A 21,368-nucleotide genomic window follows, 5' to 3' on the forward strand; every position below is an offset into this window, starting at 1 on the left:
CCCTCTATTACACATATTTAATCACCAAGAGTTTCTCCTAAAAAAGAGAGGGACTTAAATTTTAATTGTCAGCAAAAGGTGGTAAATAAAGCAAAATATAGAAAAGACTTTACAGGGAAAAAAATCACTAGAACATAGGACTACGTTCTTTAGAAAGACATAAGAAAGGGACATGAATGTTGTTTTGTGAGCACCAGGCCTGATCCAGCCCAGCCTCTCGCCTGCCGTTATCTCTGTGGGCTGGCTGGGCCATCATGTGAATGAACCACAGAGGAGTGTGAAGGCAAGAAAGATGGACAAGAATGAGTCATTTAATGGACAGGACAATGTGTCCAGCAGCAGCGAGGAGCCCAAATCTGACCCCCAGGGAACAGGCAGCATGAAGATTTCTCTAAGAGGGAGACTTAAGGAAAGGCACGGACTAAAGCCACACCTTCAGAGGCCCTGAGGAGTCAGCCAGACACCAGGACCTGTGCACGCACACCCTACACAGCTCCAGAAGAAACATGTTTGCACTGACTAAGTTCTTATAAAAGCACACATCTTCTTTTCTCAAGTAAAAAAAGATATAAATTTTGGGACTGGAAATACAATAAAAATACCTTTCATTTCCTAAAGGTGTTTTCCAGGCTATGAAAACAAAATATGGCGAAGACACTCAACACCTAAAAACAAATAGATTAGCAGCACTCTAAGATTAGGCTCATAAATTTGATTATGTCAAAAATGAGTATGTTATATCCAAAAGCAAATTATCATGGCCCTTACCCAACAGCCAGAGCTCTTTTACACAATAGTACATTTTCTGTCCACTTAGGGGCATTATATCTTTTATATCTCATTCATTAAAAATAATTATTTTAGCCCTGGCCAGTTGGCTCAGTGGTAGAGCGTCGGCCTGGCATGCAGGAGTCCCGGGTTCAATTCCCGGCCAGGGCACACAGGAGAAGAGCCCATCTGCTTCTCCACTCCTCCCCCTCTCCTTCCTCTCTGTCTCTCTCTTCCCCTCCCGCAGCCAAGGTTCCACTGGAGCAAAGTTTGCACGGGCGCTGGGGATGGCTCTGTGGCCTCTGCCTCAGGTGCTAGAATGGCTCTGATTGCAGCAGAGCAACGTCCCAAGATGAGCAGAGCATCGCCCCCTGGTGGGCGTGCCGGGTGGATCCCAGTCGGGTGCATGCAGGAGTCTGTCTGACTGCTTCTCCATTTCCAACTTCGGAAAAATACACACACAAAAAAAAAATTATTTTGAGCATGGGATCATCAACATGATCCGGGGGGTCACTGGCTTGGCTTGAGCTCCCTGGTCAAGGATCATATGAGAAGCAATGAACAACTAAAGTGAAGCAACCACAAGTGGATGCTTCTCATCTCTTTCCTCCCCCATCTTTTCCTGTCTCCCTCCCTCTCTCAGAAGGGTAACTATTAATATATGGGAGATTGACCCTAGAGGTCTTTAAGGTACAGTCTTTCTGAATATGAACCATTACTTGGGAATCATAAATGTGATATTTAATTAAAAAATACATTAGAAAAGATATTAGAAATACACACTTGAAGTTGCACTGCTATGCTTAATACTTTGGAAGCAGTGAGTTCACAGTGTTAGCTACTAACTTAACTAGCCAAACACTTCTAAATTAGCAACTTGTGAGAATAAACTACAAACTTCGTAACAAGAAAACTTTTTTGCCTGCTACTAGATTGTTTACCTTCTTGAGGGTACTGACAAAGTAACAAAGATCAAGTCTGGAAACCAATCTTTAGGAAGCATGGTGACAGGGTTAATTCCCAGTTTTACAATGAAGAGTTGTTGGGATAATTTAAAGGTAAGTCATTCGTGTGTGTATGCGAAAGAGAAGAGAGAAAGAGAGGAAAGAGACAGACCGAGGGAGACTCAGAAACAGAGAGAGACTGAATGGCTCGGGTTTGAGTTTGCAGCACTGTTCTGTTTCTGCAGTATTGTGGTAAGCTGCATTTTCAAAATAAAGTCCACATGACTAAACTGAACAACACAGGAGACTTCGCTAGATGAAATATTGTGGACAAAGCCCTAACTCTCTGTAAACACTGGGAAACTGCAGTGTGCGTTGCCTAGACAGAAGAGCAGATTGGTAGAAACAAACCAAATGAGAATCCTACAATTATGAATAGGACAGGGAAGCTGGTTGGTGGGCCACAGCCACAGGGAAACTCTCGGCCAATTTTCATAAATGGAGCAGTCACATGTTGGCAAAACTATGGGATGCTAAACTGCACCTACTGACAATGTAATTTATGCAGTGTCAGAACATCATCCAAACCCCAAGAAGTGCACACAACTGGTAATGATATAAGAGAAGTGAGCAGGGCAGTACTGGAATGCCTCCTCTAGCCAAGTCCATAAACCAATGCGAGAACTTCACAGCACACCAGTGTGAGGATAATTCAGGAATGGCAGGTACTGAGCATTCTAAACAGAGAATGTTATTTGTGTATTCATGAGTCTACTCAATGATTTAAATATATATATATTATATATATATATATATATATAATATATATATATATATATATGTAGTATTTTATTTGGATTTAAAGGAAAAACCTCAGGAGAAAAAAAAGAAGAAAATTCAAATAACTTGTGACATCCATGGCTGAAAACTAGAGAAATGTGCTGAAGGAAAATAAGAAAATCAGATTCACAAATCTATAAAAGCTCCTGGTTCCCAGCTTCCAGCCCAGGTTAAAAAAAATGGCAAAGGACCTGAAAAGACACTTACTTCTCCAAAGAGGACATAGAGATGGTCAACAAAAATACAAAAAGACATTTCATGTCACTGATCATGAGCAAGATGCAAATTAAAACCACAATGAGGCCCTGGCTAGTTGGCTCAGTGGTAGAGTATCAGCCCGGTGTGTGAAGTCCAGGGTTTGATTCCTGGTCAGGTAATACAGAAGAAGCAACCATCTGTTTTTCCATCCCTCCTCCCTCCTCATCTTCCCCTCCCATAGCCATAGCTTGAATGGTTCAATCATAGTTGGCCCCAGGCTCTGAGGATGGCTCCATGGCCTCTGCCTCAGGCACTAAATTAGCTCAGCTGTCGATCAATGATGCAGCGGCCCAGACGGGCAGAGCATCGCCTAGTAGGGGTCTTGCTGGTTAGATCCGGTTGGGGCTCATGTAAAGTCTGTCTCTGCCTCCCTGCCTCTCAATTAAAAAAAAAAAAAAAGGTATCACCTCACAACTTTCAGAATGGCTATTATCAGTAAACCAACAAACAAGAGCTGGCAGGAATATGGAGTAAAGGCAATCCTCATGCACTGTTGGTGGGAATGCATATTGGTGCAACCGCTGTGTAAAACAGTATGGAGTTACCTCAAAAAATTAAAAATGGAACTGCCTTGTGATCCAGTGATCCACTTCTGGGAATATATCTGAACAAGCATGAAACATTGATTCAGAAAAATCAGTGCATAGCAGCACTATGCTCACTGGAGCATTATTTACAATAGCCAAGATTTGGAATAAGCCCAAGTGCCCATCAGTATTACACAATGAAATATTACTCAGTTATAAAAAAGAAGGAAATCTTACCTTTGCAACAACATTGATGGACATACAGACTATAATGCTAGGTAAAATAAGCCAGTCAGAGAAAGACAAATACCATATGATTTCACTTACATGTGGAATCTAATGAACAAAATAAACACATAAAATAGAAAAGACTCAGATTCAGAGAAGAGACCAACAGCTGTGAGAGGAAAGGGGATTGGGGAACTGGGTAAAAAAGGATTAAGAAAAACAAAAGCAACAACAAAAAAACTCATAGACACCAATGGCAATATGGTGATTACTAGAAAGAAAGGGGCTGGGAGGAGGCAGAAGAGGGTAGAGGGGGTATAAATGGTGATGGAGGAAACTTGATTTGGGGTGGTGAAGACACAATACAATATACAGATGATAAATTCAAATTAAATATAAAAATTAAATTTTTTTTGTATTTTTCCAAAGTTAGAAGTGGGGAGGCAGACACAGACTCCCACATGCGCCCGACCGAGATTCACCAGGCACGCCCACCAGGGGGCGATGCTCTGCCCCTCTTGGGCTTTGCTCAGTTTAGGCTAGAGTCATTCTAGCGCCTGAGGCAGAGACCATGGAGCCATCCTTATAACCCAGGCCAACTTTGCTCCAATGGAGCCTTGGCTGCGGGAGGGGAAGAGAGAGATAGAAAGGAGAAGAGGAAGGGTGGAAAAGCAGATGGGCGCTTCTCCTGTGTGCCCTGACTGGGAATCGAACCCAGGACTCCTGCACACCAGGCTGACGCTCTACCGCTGAGCCAACTGGCCAGGGCCCATTTATTTTTTTAAAATTTATTTTAGGCCCTGGCCGGTTGCTCAGCAGTAGAGCGTTGGCCTGGCGTGCAGGAGTCCCGGGTTTGATTCCTGGCCAGGGCACACAGGAGAAGCGCTCATCTGCTTCTCCACCCCTCCCCCTCTCCTTCCTCTCTGTCTCTCTCTTCCCCTCCCGCAGCCGAGGCTCCATTGGAGCAAAGATGGCCCGGGCACTGAAGATGGCTCTGTGGCCTCTGCCTCAGGCGCTAGAATGGCTCTGGATACAACAGAGCGACGCCCCAGGTGGGCAGAGCATCGCTCCCTGGTGGGCATGCCGGGTGGATCCCGGTCGGATGCATGCAGGAGTTTGTCTGACTGCCTCCCCGTTTCCAGCTTCGGAAAAATGAAAAAAATTTAAAAAGTAAAAGGAATGAACAGTGTACAGCACCAGCAGGTAGCCAGATACGAGCTCAAATCACATACAGACCATTAACTATCTGTGTAACCTGTGCAAGTAACCTAACTCTCTCTAAGCTTCAGATTCTTCCCCCATTGAACCAGAAAAACAATATCTAACTTTCAGGATTGTAGAATGTCAACCACATAACAAGTGTTCAATATGCTAGCTGTTGTTTCTAGTATTTAATCCCACTAAATCTTATTCTGGTTACTATAGAGATGTAAAATGACTACCTTAGGAAAGCCTGACAACACTTCACTTACCTATAAATTCTTAAGCCATCATTTACTTTTATACTCCCAACTATGATGCACACTAATAAAAAGGTGTTTTCATGATTAAAATATATTAAATTATTCAGAAAGGTATATTTTATTGAAAAGATGTTTTACTTCAAGTATTATATTATGCAGATTATATTTTTAACAAGAATAATTCAAAACAAGATATACTTGCTAAACAAAGTAACTAAATAACTAATTTACAAAAGATCTGTTTGACAAACCACCACCTTCCTTATTAATTTACCATTATATATAGCACTAATTTTGCCATACCTTTTTTCATAAGGGCTAGCTACAAATCACAAACACACATAGGTAATTCATATCCACTAAAAATGTTCATTTTCCCAAAGAAAGTTACATTCAATGTCTCACAGGGGTCCCTGGCCAGTTGGCTCAGTGGTAGAGTGTTGGCCCAGCATGTAGATGTCCCAGGTTCAGTTCCTGATCAGGGCACACAGGAGAAGCAACCATCTGCTTCTCCACCCATTGGTTCAAGTGCATTGGCCCGAAGCACTGAGGATGACTCCATGGAGCATCAGCCTCAGGCACTAAAAATAGCTCCACTGCGAGCATGGCCCCAGATGGGCAGAGCCTCAGCCCCAGATAGTGTTTGCCGGGTAAGTCCCAGTCAGGGCACATGCGGGAATCTGTCTCTCTATCTCCACTCCTCTCACTTGGGAAAAAAAAATGTTGGGAAAAAGATCACACATTCCTTAAAGATAATCTGCTTAGTGAAGAACCAAGGTCATGATACAATTAAAGAAAATGGCAAATCATAATACAGTTATCAACAATCAAATACCACTTTTAGCTTTAATTTCATTCCCGCATTACTTGAAACAACTAAACTTTCATCACATTTATTTTCTATCCAACTATTTGCTTTCCTTACCATTCCTTGGACATTAAAAATATATTTTTTTAAAGGTCAGTGGTAGGTGGTAGTTATCATAATGAGAATCAACACCTATTAAGACTTCTATGGCTACATGAAACAGAAAGTCTAAAAACTAGACACTTGATTTCATGTACACAAGTTTGGAAAGAGGCAGGTGGAAGATTTTTAGCTAATGCATCCACATCTTTAATGACTACAGTGCCATTCAGACTTTCTATTTCATTTTGAGTGAGATTTTATCAGTAACATTTTTCTAAGAAATTATCCATTTTGTCTAAGTTTTCAATGTATTAACATAAAACTATTAAGAGCATTTCCTCCTTTTTATTGATCTGTGTCACATCTGTAGCTACATTTATTTCACTCTAAAAATTAATCATGCCTTTTGAAAATATCAATCATGCCTGTGGTTTATCTATTATATTTTTAAGTTTGTTCATCCTAATTATATTATGTGCTTTCAATTTCACTAATTTACTCTTCTTATAGCTTCCTTCCCAGCACTACTCCTAGATTCAAGTAAGAAGGGCTCTGCACATCACAATCAAAAAAATGATAGAGTTCTTAAAGATGATGTAGCTGTGACTGTCACTTTAGATGCAACCCACTCTGTGATACATAATATGTTCATCATTATGATTCAGTTCTATTTTTTGGTATCCATTATCATTTCTTCTGTGGCCCATGAGTTATTTAGAATTATGCTTTTGCATTTCCTGACTTACAGGCTCTCTTAGAAATCTTTGTTAATGGTTTCTGTCCTGCACACTCTTCAGAATGATTTCACCTGAGGGGCGAGAATCATTTGAGGAGAGCTGCTCACAGCCTGAAGCAGATCCTGGCAGGAGGAGGCTGGCCGGGCACAAGGAAAGGGAACGGGCATGGGGACTGACAGTTTCTGCTACCCTGATCCTCAGACAGCTATTTTTATTCATTTCTAGCATATTCTTCCATTGTTTCTCTACACCCTCCTTTCTTCGTATCACAGACACCACCTAGTCACCCTGTTTGGCACCTTACTTTCATCACTGTCCCCATAAGGGTACACTGGAAGCTTCCTAATTCAGATTAGAGCTGCAGAACATTTCATTTCAAGAACGTAACACAATTTAGTTAACCGGTTCCTTCTATGGCAATTAGGCAACCAAAGCTTCAAAACCAGTTTACCACTCGAATTTCCAGGTCCTGATTCAGATCCTTTCTTACCTTGCTCAGCTATGGACTTAAAAGAAAATTTGTTACATTTTACAAAGCATTTTTAGATGTCTTAGATTGCAGGCCTTTCAGGTGACCAAATAGCTGTATTATCCAAACTGGAAGTCTAATGCAGGATCTTCCCAGCCCCCTATCAGTCCATTTTGGCAGCGTAGGTGCTATGTCCTCATCCTGTCACCTCATGGGGTTGCAAACGTCACAACCACATTCAAATGCAGGAAAGGAGAGATGGCTTTCTCCTTTCGCAAGTTTAAAAAAAAAAAAGGACTTTGTTGGAAGAACACCCCAAAATCATACACTTACATAACTTGCCAAAACCTAGTGACTGACCAGACCTTGCTGCAAAGAAAGCTGGGAAAATCTGGCAGCAAACTGGATCACCGAGACCGACTTAGGTCAATCGCGCTTCACCAGGGGCGGGTGCTGAGCCGCCCAAAGAGAACCGCGGCTGTTCAGACGGCAGGGTGTCCGTCACAGTACCTCGGATGGATGAAACTTAACTGTAAGCATCCTGAGAGTGAAAAACTGATTTTAATTAACAGTGATTCTTTCAGTTCAATAAAGATACTACAAAAAAATGAATAAAATGTCTTTGATGTCTACTCTAGGTATATTTTAACAAAATTGAAAAGCTTGATCCTGAGACAAATGACTCACACATTTCAGAGCACTAAATTAAAGCACATCCTCAAAAACATTTTTCTGTATTTTTGTGAAGTTTCTAGAAGGCAAAGCTTTAATATAACCTAAAAATTATAATAACTACCAACTACTTTTACAGAAAAATAACTTCTGGAGGTTTTGTAATCTATAAAAACATTATATAGCCCAAAATGTGGATCATGGTGTATCCCTTTAGTTGTCAAGATACAGTAGAATCAAGCTGACTAGTTAAGCTGAAGCATTTATCCTTTTACTATCGACACATTTTCCAGACAACAAGCTTATAACAGTGAAGTTAGAAAATGACATAAGTACCTGCATTCAAGGTCTTTCTCATCAGACACATTCCTACTTGCTCATAGCAATTTTGCATACTAGGCAATATTGGTGCTTATTCATTTTGTTATTTATGAATTTTGATAATCTCACTTTCCAAATGTATAAAAAGGAAGGAATTAAAAAGCAAACTTTTCATTTATTTAAACGTCTCTACAGAGATCAGATTTACCCGATGTAATAAAAGGTTATTCTTGCACTTCAATGTAGGATTGAGTGAACATATTGTTTAACTTAGTACAAGTTTTCAGGGGACTGTTATTTGTCCTAAAGTATTCAAAACAGTTGTTTGGTAAAGAGTACATGTTATCATTGGTCAGATATAACTGTAAGTTAGACTGGTGAAATATATCTTTTAGTGAAGTCTGATTAGATTAAAATATAGTTAACTGAACGGCTTCCACAGCTGAGCCTGGAAGACCACAGATATCACTGTTAGGACCTAGAGGTTAAGGCTATCAGAGAGCAAAACTTGACATCATGATCTTTCAGAAATCTACTTCCCAAATAAGGCTGCTTCAAAGAGCAATGTGATGTTTACCCTTAAATACTTCAGACCTAAAAAAGACTGAGGAAGCCATGGGCAGTGTTTGTTTGCATGCTTTCCACATACATATATTTATAATACAATAATTTCATTCTGAGAAGCTACATAATCAAAATGAAATCTAATAGCAGACATAGCAATGTTTCATTTCAATGTTCCAATCACTGTAGAAATTTATTATACCAAATGGTAGTGTTAAGTGAAAATGTGCCATAAAGTCAACCAGATTACTTGACCTCGAGTAATATGACACAAGTGGTGCAGCGAGAACAATGAAATGAGATGTGAAGGCAACTATAAATAGTCATAGTTTAATACAGCAGTAGTCTTAGCCTTGCCTTTAAAACTTTTATACCGATACATTCATTAAGTTTTCTCCTACTATTAGTAACTCAACAATATTCACTTAGTCGTATCAGAATATAAAATATTAAATTATGTAAGAAAAATAGTTTAGATTGAAAAAATACAAAAAAAAATATGCCCCCAAATAGCACTTTACCTTTAAAATCCCAAGCAATGTGACTTGAGTGCTTACTACTTATTCCATGTGACAATCTGAATTCTTAGAGATGATGCATGGTTTTCATACACCAAAAGGATTATTCTTGCAATTCCCCAAACTGCTACTAAGGACAGCAACCTACATTTAAATTTCAAGCTCCTGTCTCCCGCTCACTATTCCACCTTACCAGCAAGCATCAGATGGCTATGGCTACTGAAGCCCAGGTGGGCACTGCAGCTTGCAACGTGCCCTTTCTCTAACAACCTGTCTGCTCTACTCCACTAATTATCAGCCTGGCACTCCCACTCCTGCCTAAACCCATGCAGTCCTACCCAGAATGACAAGAATATCAGCTATGCAAGCCAAAGCAGGATAATCTTTCACTATTTAACAATCAGGAAACACATAGCAGTCAGTACCCACAAATAGAGAATACTCGTTCCTCCTAAAACTGTAATCAGTATTTCTCATCCATCTTTTCACTGTGTCCCGTAAGACTTTATAACAGATGCCCTTAGTTCCCATTTCATAACAAATCAGAATTCTGAAGGAAGGTCTGTGTCCCCAAAATTCACTCATCCTTCAAGATTAAGCAAAGGCTGCCAACTATACAAAGCTACCTTCAGTTTCTCATGGTAAAAACCAATTTCTCTATTTTTCATACTCTCATTGCATGTACATGTCTATCTCTACTTCAATAGTCTTTAAACCCTATAAGGGCACAGCCTTTGCTCATATCCATTTTTTAAAAAATGTACCCAAGATAAATTCTCTCAGACCAAAAAATGTCAGTCATACCCATATTTGTGCATGTGATAAAAATCACAAGACAGGTGAGGAAAGGCATATATGTTCTAAATGTGGTCACTTTTCTATCAACCATGTGTCCTCAGGGTGGAGTCATGTACTCTGCTGTTCTGCTATCTGTACTCTAGTCATACTGATCAATTCCATGATTGGAGAAAGTCTCATGGACGACAATGGAGAAACAATATCCTTATACAGGTACATTAAAAACAGGCTAAAGACACAGCCTGCGCTTTAATTACCTGTAATGCTCACTGATGGGGATACTCTGAGAGAAGTACAAAGCCGCTGTCCGTGCTCTCCAATGCCACTTCTTTGCAGGAAGAGTACAAAGGACACACTTTCCCAATTCTTCTTGGAGCAGGTCCACCAGCTGCTTATGGGACCCTCCATAGAATGCTTCAATGATGAGAATACTCATTGGCCCTTCAAACTGTCACAGATTCTAGATAAAAAGCAAAAAGTATATTTTTAACACACATATATATATATGCATAAAGATTTTTAAATAAAAATAAGTCAAAGTATTATACCCAGAAAACAAATACAAATAAGTTATACATTATTTTTTTAAATAGGCTTGTCCCACTTTTTAAAAAGGCATATAATACTTAAGTTTTGTATTTTTGTAATCCATAGTTTTGCATCATCCATGTTAGCAAGAGACAAAAGGATGTTTTATTTTTCTGATTTCTGTTTTCTCCATGCCCAAAGATTACTTCCACATGAGTCAGTTTTTTCTCCTACCCTCGGAAGTTTAAACACCTCTCCGGCTGTGACCACTTCCTTCCTTGTTGAAATGGCTTTGATCTGATTCAGTCAACTTACAACTGGCTTGATCTACAATTGTATCTAATCTTGGACAGTCTTTCACTCCAAGAGCCCTTCATTTGTAAGGCCCTTTGCAGTTCAAAAATCCTCTGATTCTGTAATTCTCATGTTAATCCATGTTTAAGTTCAGCCGCAACGGTCCTGGCCAGTGGCTCAGTAGATAGAGTGTCAGCCCAGCACATGGACATCTTGGTTCAATTCCTGGTCAGGGCACACAGGAGAAGTGACCATCTGCTTCTCCTTCCCCTCTCCCCTCCAGAGCCAGTGGCTTGAGCATACCCCTGGGGACTGAGGATAGCTCAATTGGAGCACATCAGTCTAGGGTGCTAAAAATAGTTCAATACTCAAGGCATTAGCCTCAGGCACTAAAAATAGCACAGTACTCGAGCATCAGCCCCAGATGGGGTCACCAGGAGGATCCCAGTCTAGGCGCATGTGGGAGCCTGCCTCACTATCTCCCCTCCTCTCACCTAAAAAAATAAATTCAGCAGCTATCAATGCCTCCAATGAATTCATATTTATAAGAAAGCACATTCACATTCAAATCTCAATTCCCTAGTGTTATAAATTTTCTTAGGATAGAATTTCTTGAGACACTGTTGCATGCCTTGACTATTTTCTCACACTTGTATATACTCCACACCCAAAGAAAAACCAAAACAGTAGAGTAAAGCTATATGCCTGTGAACCAGCAAGGTTTCTACAACCTTTCTTTAAAGAATAAATCCATTAAGAGGGATAAAATAATGTTATTACTAAATAACATGGTAGCTTGACCAGGCGGTGGCACAGTGGATAAAGCGTCGAACTGGGATGCGGAGAACCCAGGTTCGAGACCAGAGGTCGCCCGCCAGCTTGAGCACGGGCTCATCTGGTTTGAGCAAAGCTCACCCGCTTGAACTCAGGGTCACTGGCTCAAGCAAGGGGTCACTCGGTCTGCTGAAGGCCCATGGTCAAGGCACATATGAGAAATCAACCAATGAACAACTAAGGAGCCACAATGAAGAATTGATGTTTCTCATCTCCCTTCCTGTCTATCGGTCCCTATCGGTCCTTCTCTCTGACTCTGTCTCGGCCACAAAAAAAAAACAAAAAACAAAAAACTGAACCAAATGGTGTGTTAAAATATTAAAAAAAAAAAAACATGGTAAATTTTTCATCACAGAGAACTGACTATCAAGAATTTTTTATTTGAATACTATAACCTTGATAATGTGCTAGTGAAATAAAAATATATGCATGAATATAAAAACTTTTACATACATTTCAAATGATATACTATTTCCTGTTAGAAAGAAGAAACATAAATATGACATTGTTTAAAAAATATTCCATATGTTTGAATTTTCCATGACTGAAATAAACATCACTCATTAAATGGCATATTGTTGTTCTTTATAATGTTGCTCCACAGAATTATTAGTCTCAACAACTCATTGATATTCTTCACTAATAAAACTGCACTTCACCTTGGTCAGTCAAAGCCATGCCTACTTAAATGCATTTCAAAGTAAAAGTCTCAAATGGTTCTTGAAGAAATGCCACAAGTGAATAAAAGCTTATGTCTCGATCTTTGAATCTCCCCAGTGAGCACTTTGGGGAAAAATATACAAACATAATTTCAATTACCTGCAATATAAGAAACAGTGTTCCTTAGGTAGAAAAGGCATGAACTCTGGGGTCAAGGAGATATAAATTTGAAGCTCAGCTCTGTCACTTCCTAGCGGTATGACCTTGGACAAGATAAGATACGTGATTCTGTAGGACTCAGCCTGGTCTTCTCTAAAATGAAGACAGCAGTACTGACAACAGATGTGTGTTATGGAGATAAAATTGAAGCACAGTAGCTTACAATCAGTGATAAGGTATTTTGCTTCTCCCATTATGAGTACAAATCACCTTACTTAAGGAGAAAGTATATCTTCAAATCCTCCAGCATTTTAAAATCAGTAATTTTTTATCACAACCTCCTATCCACCAAGGACAGGTGGGAAAGACTGATAGATATACACATGCACCTGAAATGTAGAGCAGCTTGCATTTCATATACTATGGTAATACCCACAGGTTCTGTGCCTAAGAAGGAAGCTCAGAGGCTGAGCTATGAAGAGGCTTGGTTTTTTGTCAGGCTAGCTGGAGACTTCAACTCTAATAATGCAGTGTTCAATAACTTAACAAACTGGTCACCATTAATCCTTCAAATGATGGAAATTTCTAGAAAGTAACTACAGAGAGCAATAAAAGACAATTTTAAAAATTAAATCAAAAGTTTCAAGAAAGACAGACTAAAAGTAGTTTAACATTAATTTGCTTACTACATCATATCACAGATATCTACAATCTTGCTTTATTTCCTCTGACCTAATCACGCTAAGGTATATATGCACTGTATATTCTTAAAAGACTCTTGTAAAAATTATCTGAGATATTTCTTCAAGAGATGGAACGTGATACCACTCTAAAGAATATTTTACTCATATAACCTCAATGAAAGCACATCTGTATTAGCAGGGGGAAAAAGCTTTCTGATTCTTCATTACTCTGTCCTTTTCCATGATTAACCGATTATGCCATACAGTTACAAATGCTTCTTGTGGGTCTGAATCATGAGTTATCTGCAAACTGTGGAGGCAGCAAGTGTAGGTGCTGCTGTAGGATCAAGACAATCAGTAAGCAGAACTGAACTTCAAGCATGTGGGAGGTTGAAAAATAGAAAAGGGGAAAAAAAGATTATAGCTATAGTAGATTTCCACCCCTTTAATAGCTCAGTAAGAAGACTGAAATGTACGGGTTTGAACTAGCGTTTACTTGAGCGTTTTGCTAGTGGCCAGTGGGTGTGCCTGCATTTGGGGTATTTTTCTAGGGAGAGTAACTATGTCCTACCATCTCTGAACACTATACTTAGTGGCTTTGATTCATGGAAATTTGTTCTGCTTGTTTTGTGGAGACAGACATATCCTGGCAATTCCTCCACTTACTTCTGTTGCAACTTTTGTGGGAAGAAAATGCATTCCTTCCTATGGTCTCCTTAAAGCACAACCTGGAAGAAAGATGAACCCCATTAGATACAAGCAAAAGAGGAGAAGCTAAGTTTTACACATAAGATTCAAACCAAATGTCATGACAGCACTTTAGAGAACAGTTCAAATAACTTAGTTTGTTGTAGAAAACAGTGCTTGAAACAAACAAGCATAAGGTTTAAAAAAAAACAATTCATTAAAAAGGATATTTATACGAGAATATGCTAAAGATAAAGGGAATGCATTATCTGCCCATTTTAGCAACACTGCCAGAAAATGCAATTGGTTACTCCAATACCCCAGATGCTCATAAGCAAGTCAGGTCAATACAGACATTTTCGCACCAGTGGTGATAGCTGCTAGAAGGTCCTTGGGAGCAGCAGTAACAGCACTTCAACACGAGAGTACTTATACTTACTTCAAAGCAAGGTCTCGTTCACAGCAGTGACCCAGTGCTGCCAAAAGATGTGGGTGAACCTACGTGCAGACCAATGTCTTACATAGGTGTCTGAGTGAATGAATCTATTAAAGCATTAGCGCACATACAATCACAGTTATTAAACCTTGAAACATTTCAATTGTGTAAGTCTATCAGAATTTGGGGTGAGACATTTTAAAAGGAAGAAACAACAAGAAAAACTTATTTTTTTTTTATTTTTTAGCAAGACGGAGACATAGAGACAGGGAGAAAGAGAGAAAGGGACCAGGGATGGACAGCCAGGAAGGGAGGGAGCTGAGAAGCATCAATTCATTGTGATGCCTTTGTCATTCATCGATTGCTTTTGCATACGTGCCTTGGGAGAGGGGCCCTCCAGCAGAGCAAGTGACCTTGGACTCAAGCCATCGATCTTTGGCTTCAAGCCAGCGACCATATGGTCATGTCTATGAGTCTGTGCTCAAGCCAGCGACCTCGGGGTTTCAAACCTGGGTCCCTGCATCCCAGGCCAATGCTCTATCCACTGCACCACCACCTGGTCAGGCAAGAAAAACTTCTGACATTGGAGAACAAATACCAATCAGAATGCCCAAGTTCTTCCTGTATGGCACCACAATGATGGTATTTTACAACATTAAGGAAAGAATAAATGGCCAATCCATTCTTGCTCACTAAAAGAGCATATAAAATATTTCAAATAAATTTTATCAACTTTTAAGTTGCTTCTGCTGGAACAACTATGTTTCAGTTTAAAAAACAAAACAAAACAGCACTCATTTCTTCCATATATGTATTTTATTCCTAGCGATACCAATGAATGAGAATCTACTATACTATTAAAGTTTTATGTAAGTTCAATTCATTATCAATACAATGATTTAATGATACATGGTTAAATGCTAAACATTAAATTGGCAATATAAAATGAGTCAAAGTGATAACTGACATAGAAATTTTAAACAACTGCAATTTTTATTTAAGTTCTTCAGAGGTCAAAATGATCTAAGAATTATGTATCTTTCCCAAAAATCTATATTTATAATTATAATTAAAAGAGGTTGGGCCTGACCAGACAGTGATGCAGTGGATAGAGCAGGGGTCTCAAACTCGCGGCCCGCCGAACAATTTTGTGCGGCCCGCAGACTAATCCACGAAGTTCAAAATATTTTGGATAAAATTAAGTAAGCCTAGGGGCCTACTTGTATTTTTCATTTCTCTTAACAGCAGTTGTGATGCGAACTACAGTTTCTGGTCGTTTTCTGACACTGAGTAAACTGCATGTACGATTGTGCTTGTTATACTCATTTTTTTTGTTTTCAACTGCAGTGAGAAAAGTGTTGCGTAACAGTTGCCTTTTGTAGACCTAGTGCAGCCCGCCAAACGGCTGTGATCTTGCTCTGCGGCCCACATGCTGAGTTGGGTTTGAGACCCCTGGGCTAGAGCATCGGACTGGGATGCAGAGGACCCAGGTTTGAAACCCCGAGGTCGCTGAGCACAGGTTTATCCAGCTTGAGTGCAGGTCACAAGCTTGAGTGCAGAGTAGCTGGCTTGAGCATGGGATCATCAATATGACCCTATGGTCACTGGCTTGAGCCCAGAGGTCGCTGATTTGAAGCCAAAGGTTGCTGGCTTGAGCCCAAAGTCACTGGCTAGAGAAAGGGGTCACTCACTCTGCTGTAGCCCCCCAGTCAATGTACATATGAGAAAGCAATCAGTGAACAACTAAGGAAACTAAGGAGCCACAACGAACAGTTGATGCTTTTCATCTCTCTCCCTTCCTGTTTGTCTGTCTCTCTGTCTCTCTCTGACACACAAAAATAATAATAATAATAATAAATAAGGTTGGAAAGTGAAAAATCACAATAGCATTTCACATAAACGTTTTTACCAAAATAAAAAAATGCCACTAGTCATTTCAATTTAAAACTAATACTGCAAATAAATTGATAAGATCACTGAGAACAAAAGTAGCTTGACACCAATGCTGTGAATATTTTAAAATTTTTATAGAAACGTTTTGTTTCTGTACCTGTATTTATTTTCAGCTTGACCCAATTTCTTCATTCCCTGAGCTATGATTATTTTCAAGGTGAACTACATTTTTCGCCTACCCCCTCTAGCAGTTACACCTGCTATGGTAGCTGAGTATTTTTTTAACAGTATAGATAAAGGAAAATTGCAATGTCATTGATTGATTTGTTGAAAAAATGTGCTAAGTATAAATATATCATGTGGACTTTCTAAAATTAATCCTACCTAAATCACATTAGAAAACTACAATTAGCCCTATTCTGATGTCAATTCACTTATTTATAATATTTAAATAATTTCCCAACCAAATACCAAGTAAAAATCTTGAATGAGAGGAATTTTTGTATTAATATATTCCACAGACACCTTACTGCTACTAGTTGTCGGAAGGTATAGTTTCAGTGATGATGGTTTTAACGGTTTTAATCCCACACACATGAGAAATTGATTCCACAGGTTAATGCATACATAACCTGATACTTTACAATTCTATCAATTTCTGAAAATACATTTTCTATTTTCCTATATACAATATTTGGAAAGTTAATCTAGGCAGAGAAAAAAAAAAGAAAAAAGTAAGCTTAAGAATACTAAATGCTTAAAGTTGGGGAAAGTAAAATTTGAGTAGGATTTCCCAATAGGTCATCAGAGGGTTTCCTGGTAGTTTCTTACTGACCCTTCCCTTCTGCACCTCCACCCACCAACTCCAACACACCCAGGTTCTATTTAAAAAGCAACTAATATAGCCCAGCAGAGTTAAATAGGGCAGTACGGAGAAAACTTAGTGTTACCTTTCAGCCCACTCACTCACTTTAATGATTCATCAGGGAAACCCCAGTTGTTAAAATACACCTGAAATCCCATTAAATAGTAAAAAGTAAGCATGAAAAGATTTCTGCTTTGAAATATATCACCACTGATTTCCCTAACAGAACCTATGAAGAGTGAATATGTAGTAAAAATAGTTTGCTAAAAAAGTTTTCCTCTGGCCCTGGCCGGTTGGCTCAATGGTAGAGCGTCGGCCTGGCGTGCGGGGGACCCAGGTTCGATTCCCGGCCAGGGCACACAGGAGAAGCACCCATTTGCTTCTCCACCCCCCCCCTCCTTCCTCTCTGTCTCTCTCTTCCCCTCCCGCAGCCAAGGCTCCATTGTAGCAAAGATGGCCCGGGCGCTGGGGATGGCTCCTTAGCCTCTGCCCCAGGCGCTAGAGTGGCTCTGGTCGCGGCAGAGCAACGCCCCAGAGGGGCAGAGCATCGCCCCTGGTGGGCGTGCCGGGTGGATCCCAGTCGGGCGCATGCGGGAGTCTGTCTGACTGTCTCTCCCCGTTTCCAGCTTCAGAAAAATACACACACACACAAAAAAAAGTTTTCCTCATAGTATTACACTACATTCAACTATCATATGGGAAAGAAAAGACAAATATAAACACATCTTATGAAAAAATTATTTTTAAAAAAATTTTAAAAAATCAGACACAGAAAATTCATCCTAACTCCTAAAACCTCAATGTAACCTCTCAGGAATAAAATTAGTCTGGCATCAAATGCAGAGCAATAACTTTGCAATCTAAAACTATAGGCACTGATAATATTTTACATAATTAGAGCAAGTATGGTTAATAGTAAGAAATCAGATTCCTGAGCACTAATTTGAATTGAAGAAAATGCATCATGGACACTAATCATTATTCCATTATTATATCATGGGATATAAAACCTAACATTTATAACTTGTATGCATACTACCAAATGTACATTTAAAAAAATCTTGAGTTCAGAATGAAAAAGATGTAGACCTCTAATACTTTATTGACCCTCAATGCTATGGATGTTTTAATTTAGTCAGCTCTAATTTTTGTTTCCTGTTGTGGTAACTGAGAACTGAGAATTTATGTAAGATTTGGTAAGACTTACAAACTATATTCTTTGTCAGACAATTTAAAGCTATTTTAAAATGTACTTTTCCAAGTGTATGTTTTGCAATGATCTTTTAATATGTGCTCTTTTCAAAACTGTAATTGGATTATGCATATGTGGCTATTTAATATTCCCTAACAAATATTTTTGTTCTTTTTCAATTTGCAATAGAACTTTTTGCTTAAAAATATCAGTCACTTATTCCATGACTTGAATTAATACAAAGTCTTGGTTATGACTTTCAGTAACAAATATAAGTTCAACAAATAATTCAATGTACCTACATTATGACATCATTCACTTATTTTCAAATATACAAGATTTCCATAAATAACTAAATATGTATATATAATAATTTATTACCTTACATTTTTATATTGTTACATTCCACATTATATAGCAAAATTATAACTATGAAAATTTTTTTGTGAGTTTACTGGCTTAATTTCAGTGACAAAATACTAACCTTCAACTTTTTATTAATATTAATTTCATGAGCAACTTTAAAACTATAAAAGTAGCAGTGAATTAGTTCTACTGAATATTAAAAATATTTTCAATTTGCTGACATTTTAAGATGCAGTAGTATATGTATGATTCAATAGAACGTTTTATACCAGAAAAATCATCTCATCATTCATTTGAACTACCTGAATTACATTACCTGATTTTTCTTTTCTATTGAACTTATCAGGGTGATATTGATTTAAAAATTATATAGGTGTCAGGTGTACAACTCTATAATACATCGTCTGGATATTTAATTGTGCGTTCACCACCCCAAGCCAAGTCTCCTCCGCCATTCACTCCCACACCCTCCTCTCCTGCCCCCACCTTCTTCCCTCTGCTTATCATCATGCTATTTTGTGTCTATGAGGGGGTTTGTTTTGCTTAATCCCTTGACCTTTTCCACCCAGCCCCACACCCCCCCCCCTTATCCCACTGCTCCTCTCTGACAGCTGTCAGTCTGTTCTCTATGAGTCTGTCTCTATTTTGCATGTTAGTTTATTTTGTTCATTTCATTCCCCATATAAGTGAAATCATACGGTACTTGTCTTGCTCTGACTGGCTTATCTCACTTAGCATAATGCTCTCCAGGTCCATCCATGCTGTCACAAAGAGTACATTTCCTTGTTTTTTTATGGCCTTTTAACAACATCTCCAGGCTGCCACACAACGTGGTTCCCATCATACCATTCTCTACAAGCCAGCCACAAACAGTATTCCAAAATGCAAAACTGAAATAAAGTGACATGCTCAAACACCTTCAACGTCTCTCCATCACCTAAAGATAAAGCACATGGCCCTACCCAGTGCAGCTGAGATCTGGCCCCTTCCTTCCTTTCTCCACACTGCAGCCCCTCAGCCCTCTTCCCGCACTTCCGCAGACTCTGCATCGTGGCAGTAGCAAGCACTCACACTCACGTAGCTAGGTTATATACTTCTATGACTTCACACCTTTATCTCTTTTCCGGTAGCCTTCTCTTCGTGTTCACCTGCTGAACTTTTCTTAAAATTTTTGCTCATGAGTCATCAATTCTATGAAGTCTTGCCCTGAAGTTCTCTTAAGCATGGACTTCCTTTCTACTCTGCACAGTATCATTACACTTCTTTCCGTCTGTTTCAATGCCTTGCTTCCCTATGGGACTGCCAAACGCTGAAGGATGGGCCCACAACATTATTTCCTGGGGCTACCCCATGACCTGGCACACAGTGAGTGTCATTACGTTTCTGTAGTGCTGAACTGAAAATCAGGGGGAAATGGAAAGTTACTTCTGCCTTGAAACAAAGTTGCTTTCACTTAGAACAGGTTCCAAGCAATCAAGTGTCAGACAGAATTATACTTGCTGCTCAAGGTTTCCCACTGTTCCTGAAGTCTAAACGACATCACGCAGCCAGCTTAGCTGAACACATTTTATTATATTCTCTCTCAGATGATCTTTTTTCTTATTGTTCACAGAAATCAGAATTTATTGGAAATAATATATTCTTTTCATGTAGATGTGTGTTTATCTTAGCCTATCAATACAAAGAAGTAATGATTATTAAAAAATTAAGAGAAACACCACAAGCAATTCAATTCTAGGCCAAAGCAGGTTGGAGAGCCTAAGAGAGTAGCTGCGAGATCCATGAATTTTGAAAAGTACCTGTAGTTTTTTACTCTGTTTGATCTGTCATCACTGTAGTTTAATACTAGAAATGGAAGTAGGATGAGAAGCCAGTTCCCTCACCATCAATCTGGAGATCCCATTCCACATTTAGTAATTAGGTTTTTATTTAATGGGGAAGAAAAAAGATATTTTTAAATACTTTCTGCCAACAAGTCTTCATTTTCTAAAAGTGTGACAAGATGAACAATGTATCTGCCTCCTCAAGCTGGCATTTCTTCCAGGCTCCCCCTTCCTGACAGGGGCTGCAGGTTAGCTCGGCGGGAGAGAGCGGGACGACCTGACGCAACTGGACATGGACACCTGAGTGGAGGAGACCGAGGGCATCGCAGAACCAGTGGGAGTAATGCTGCTGCCGCGGGCCAACCAATGTTTTTTAACAGAAGAGGAAATGGAGAATATTGGAATCACAAATCAGTGACAGCAAGGGTCTTCTGACCCCTTATTCAGGTATCTTCCCATTACACTTCCCCGCAGGCATATGATATGACAAAAGTAAAAATTACCTCTATTTTCCAGTCTTTGAAGTTTGGAGATTAAATATTAATATTTAATAATTATTAATATGTAAATGACATACATTGTAGCATAAATTTATAAGCATGCAGAATATGAATGTCACTGCAAGATAATAAATATAATTATTACATGTTATATTTAATAACAACTCCCAATAGTTTGTAAATCAAGGACATCAGTGGTACGAGCCATAGTAAACTGATTACCATGTAGGTAGGGTGTTAAAACTCAATATCCTGTTCTAATATCATGTGATTCCCTCCGGAATCCTGCATAATCATCCCTCCTCTAACCTTACAACCCTTATCCTTCATACCCTCCTGGCTCTAAATGGACCCCTTTTTGATAAAATAAAAGGACTTAAGGTCTAGGACAGAAGAAGGACAATATCCAAGGTTCATATGACAAGAGGTCA

At 39.2% G+C, this 21,368-nt stretch overlaps 1 protein-coding gene across 11 annotated transcripts in view; it reads right to left on the reverse strand.

Moving 5' to 3' along the window:
- GTDC1 (glycosyltransferase like domain containing 1) overlaps positions 1–21,368 on the reverse strand; it is a 432,630-nt gene that overhangs the window by 282,799 nt on the left and 128,463 nt on the right. For 7 of the 11 annotated variants that reach the window (XM_066345226.1, XM_066345227.1, XM_066345234.1 and 4 more), the window contains 2 exons: positions 13,842–13,903; positions 10,275–10,477 (listed from right to left, as the gene is read on the reverse strand). The exons of 1 other annotated variant lie outside the window; for it this stretch is intronic. In XM_066345226.1, coding sequence (XP_066201323.1) covers positions 10,275–10,453 — 179 coding nt within the window. In that variant the 5' untranslated portion in view covers positions 10,454–10,477; positions 13,842–13,903. Of the gene's footprint in view, positions 1–7,477; positions 7,664–10,274; positions 10,478–13,841; positions 13,904–21,368 lie in introns of those variants that run through there. 3 more of the 11 variants (XM_066345231.1, XM_066345230.1, XM_066345233.1) reach the window with 2 other exon arrangements.

Source organism: Saccopteryx leptura, chromosome 7 (assembly GCF_036850995.1).
Source record: "Saccopteryx leptura isolate mSacLep1 chromosome 7, mSacLep1_pri_phased_curated, whole genome shotgun sequence".
Lineage (NCBI taxonomy): Eukaryota > Metazoa > Chordata > Mammalia > Chiroptera > Emballonuridae > Saccopteryx > Saccopteryx leptura.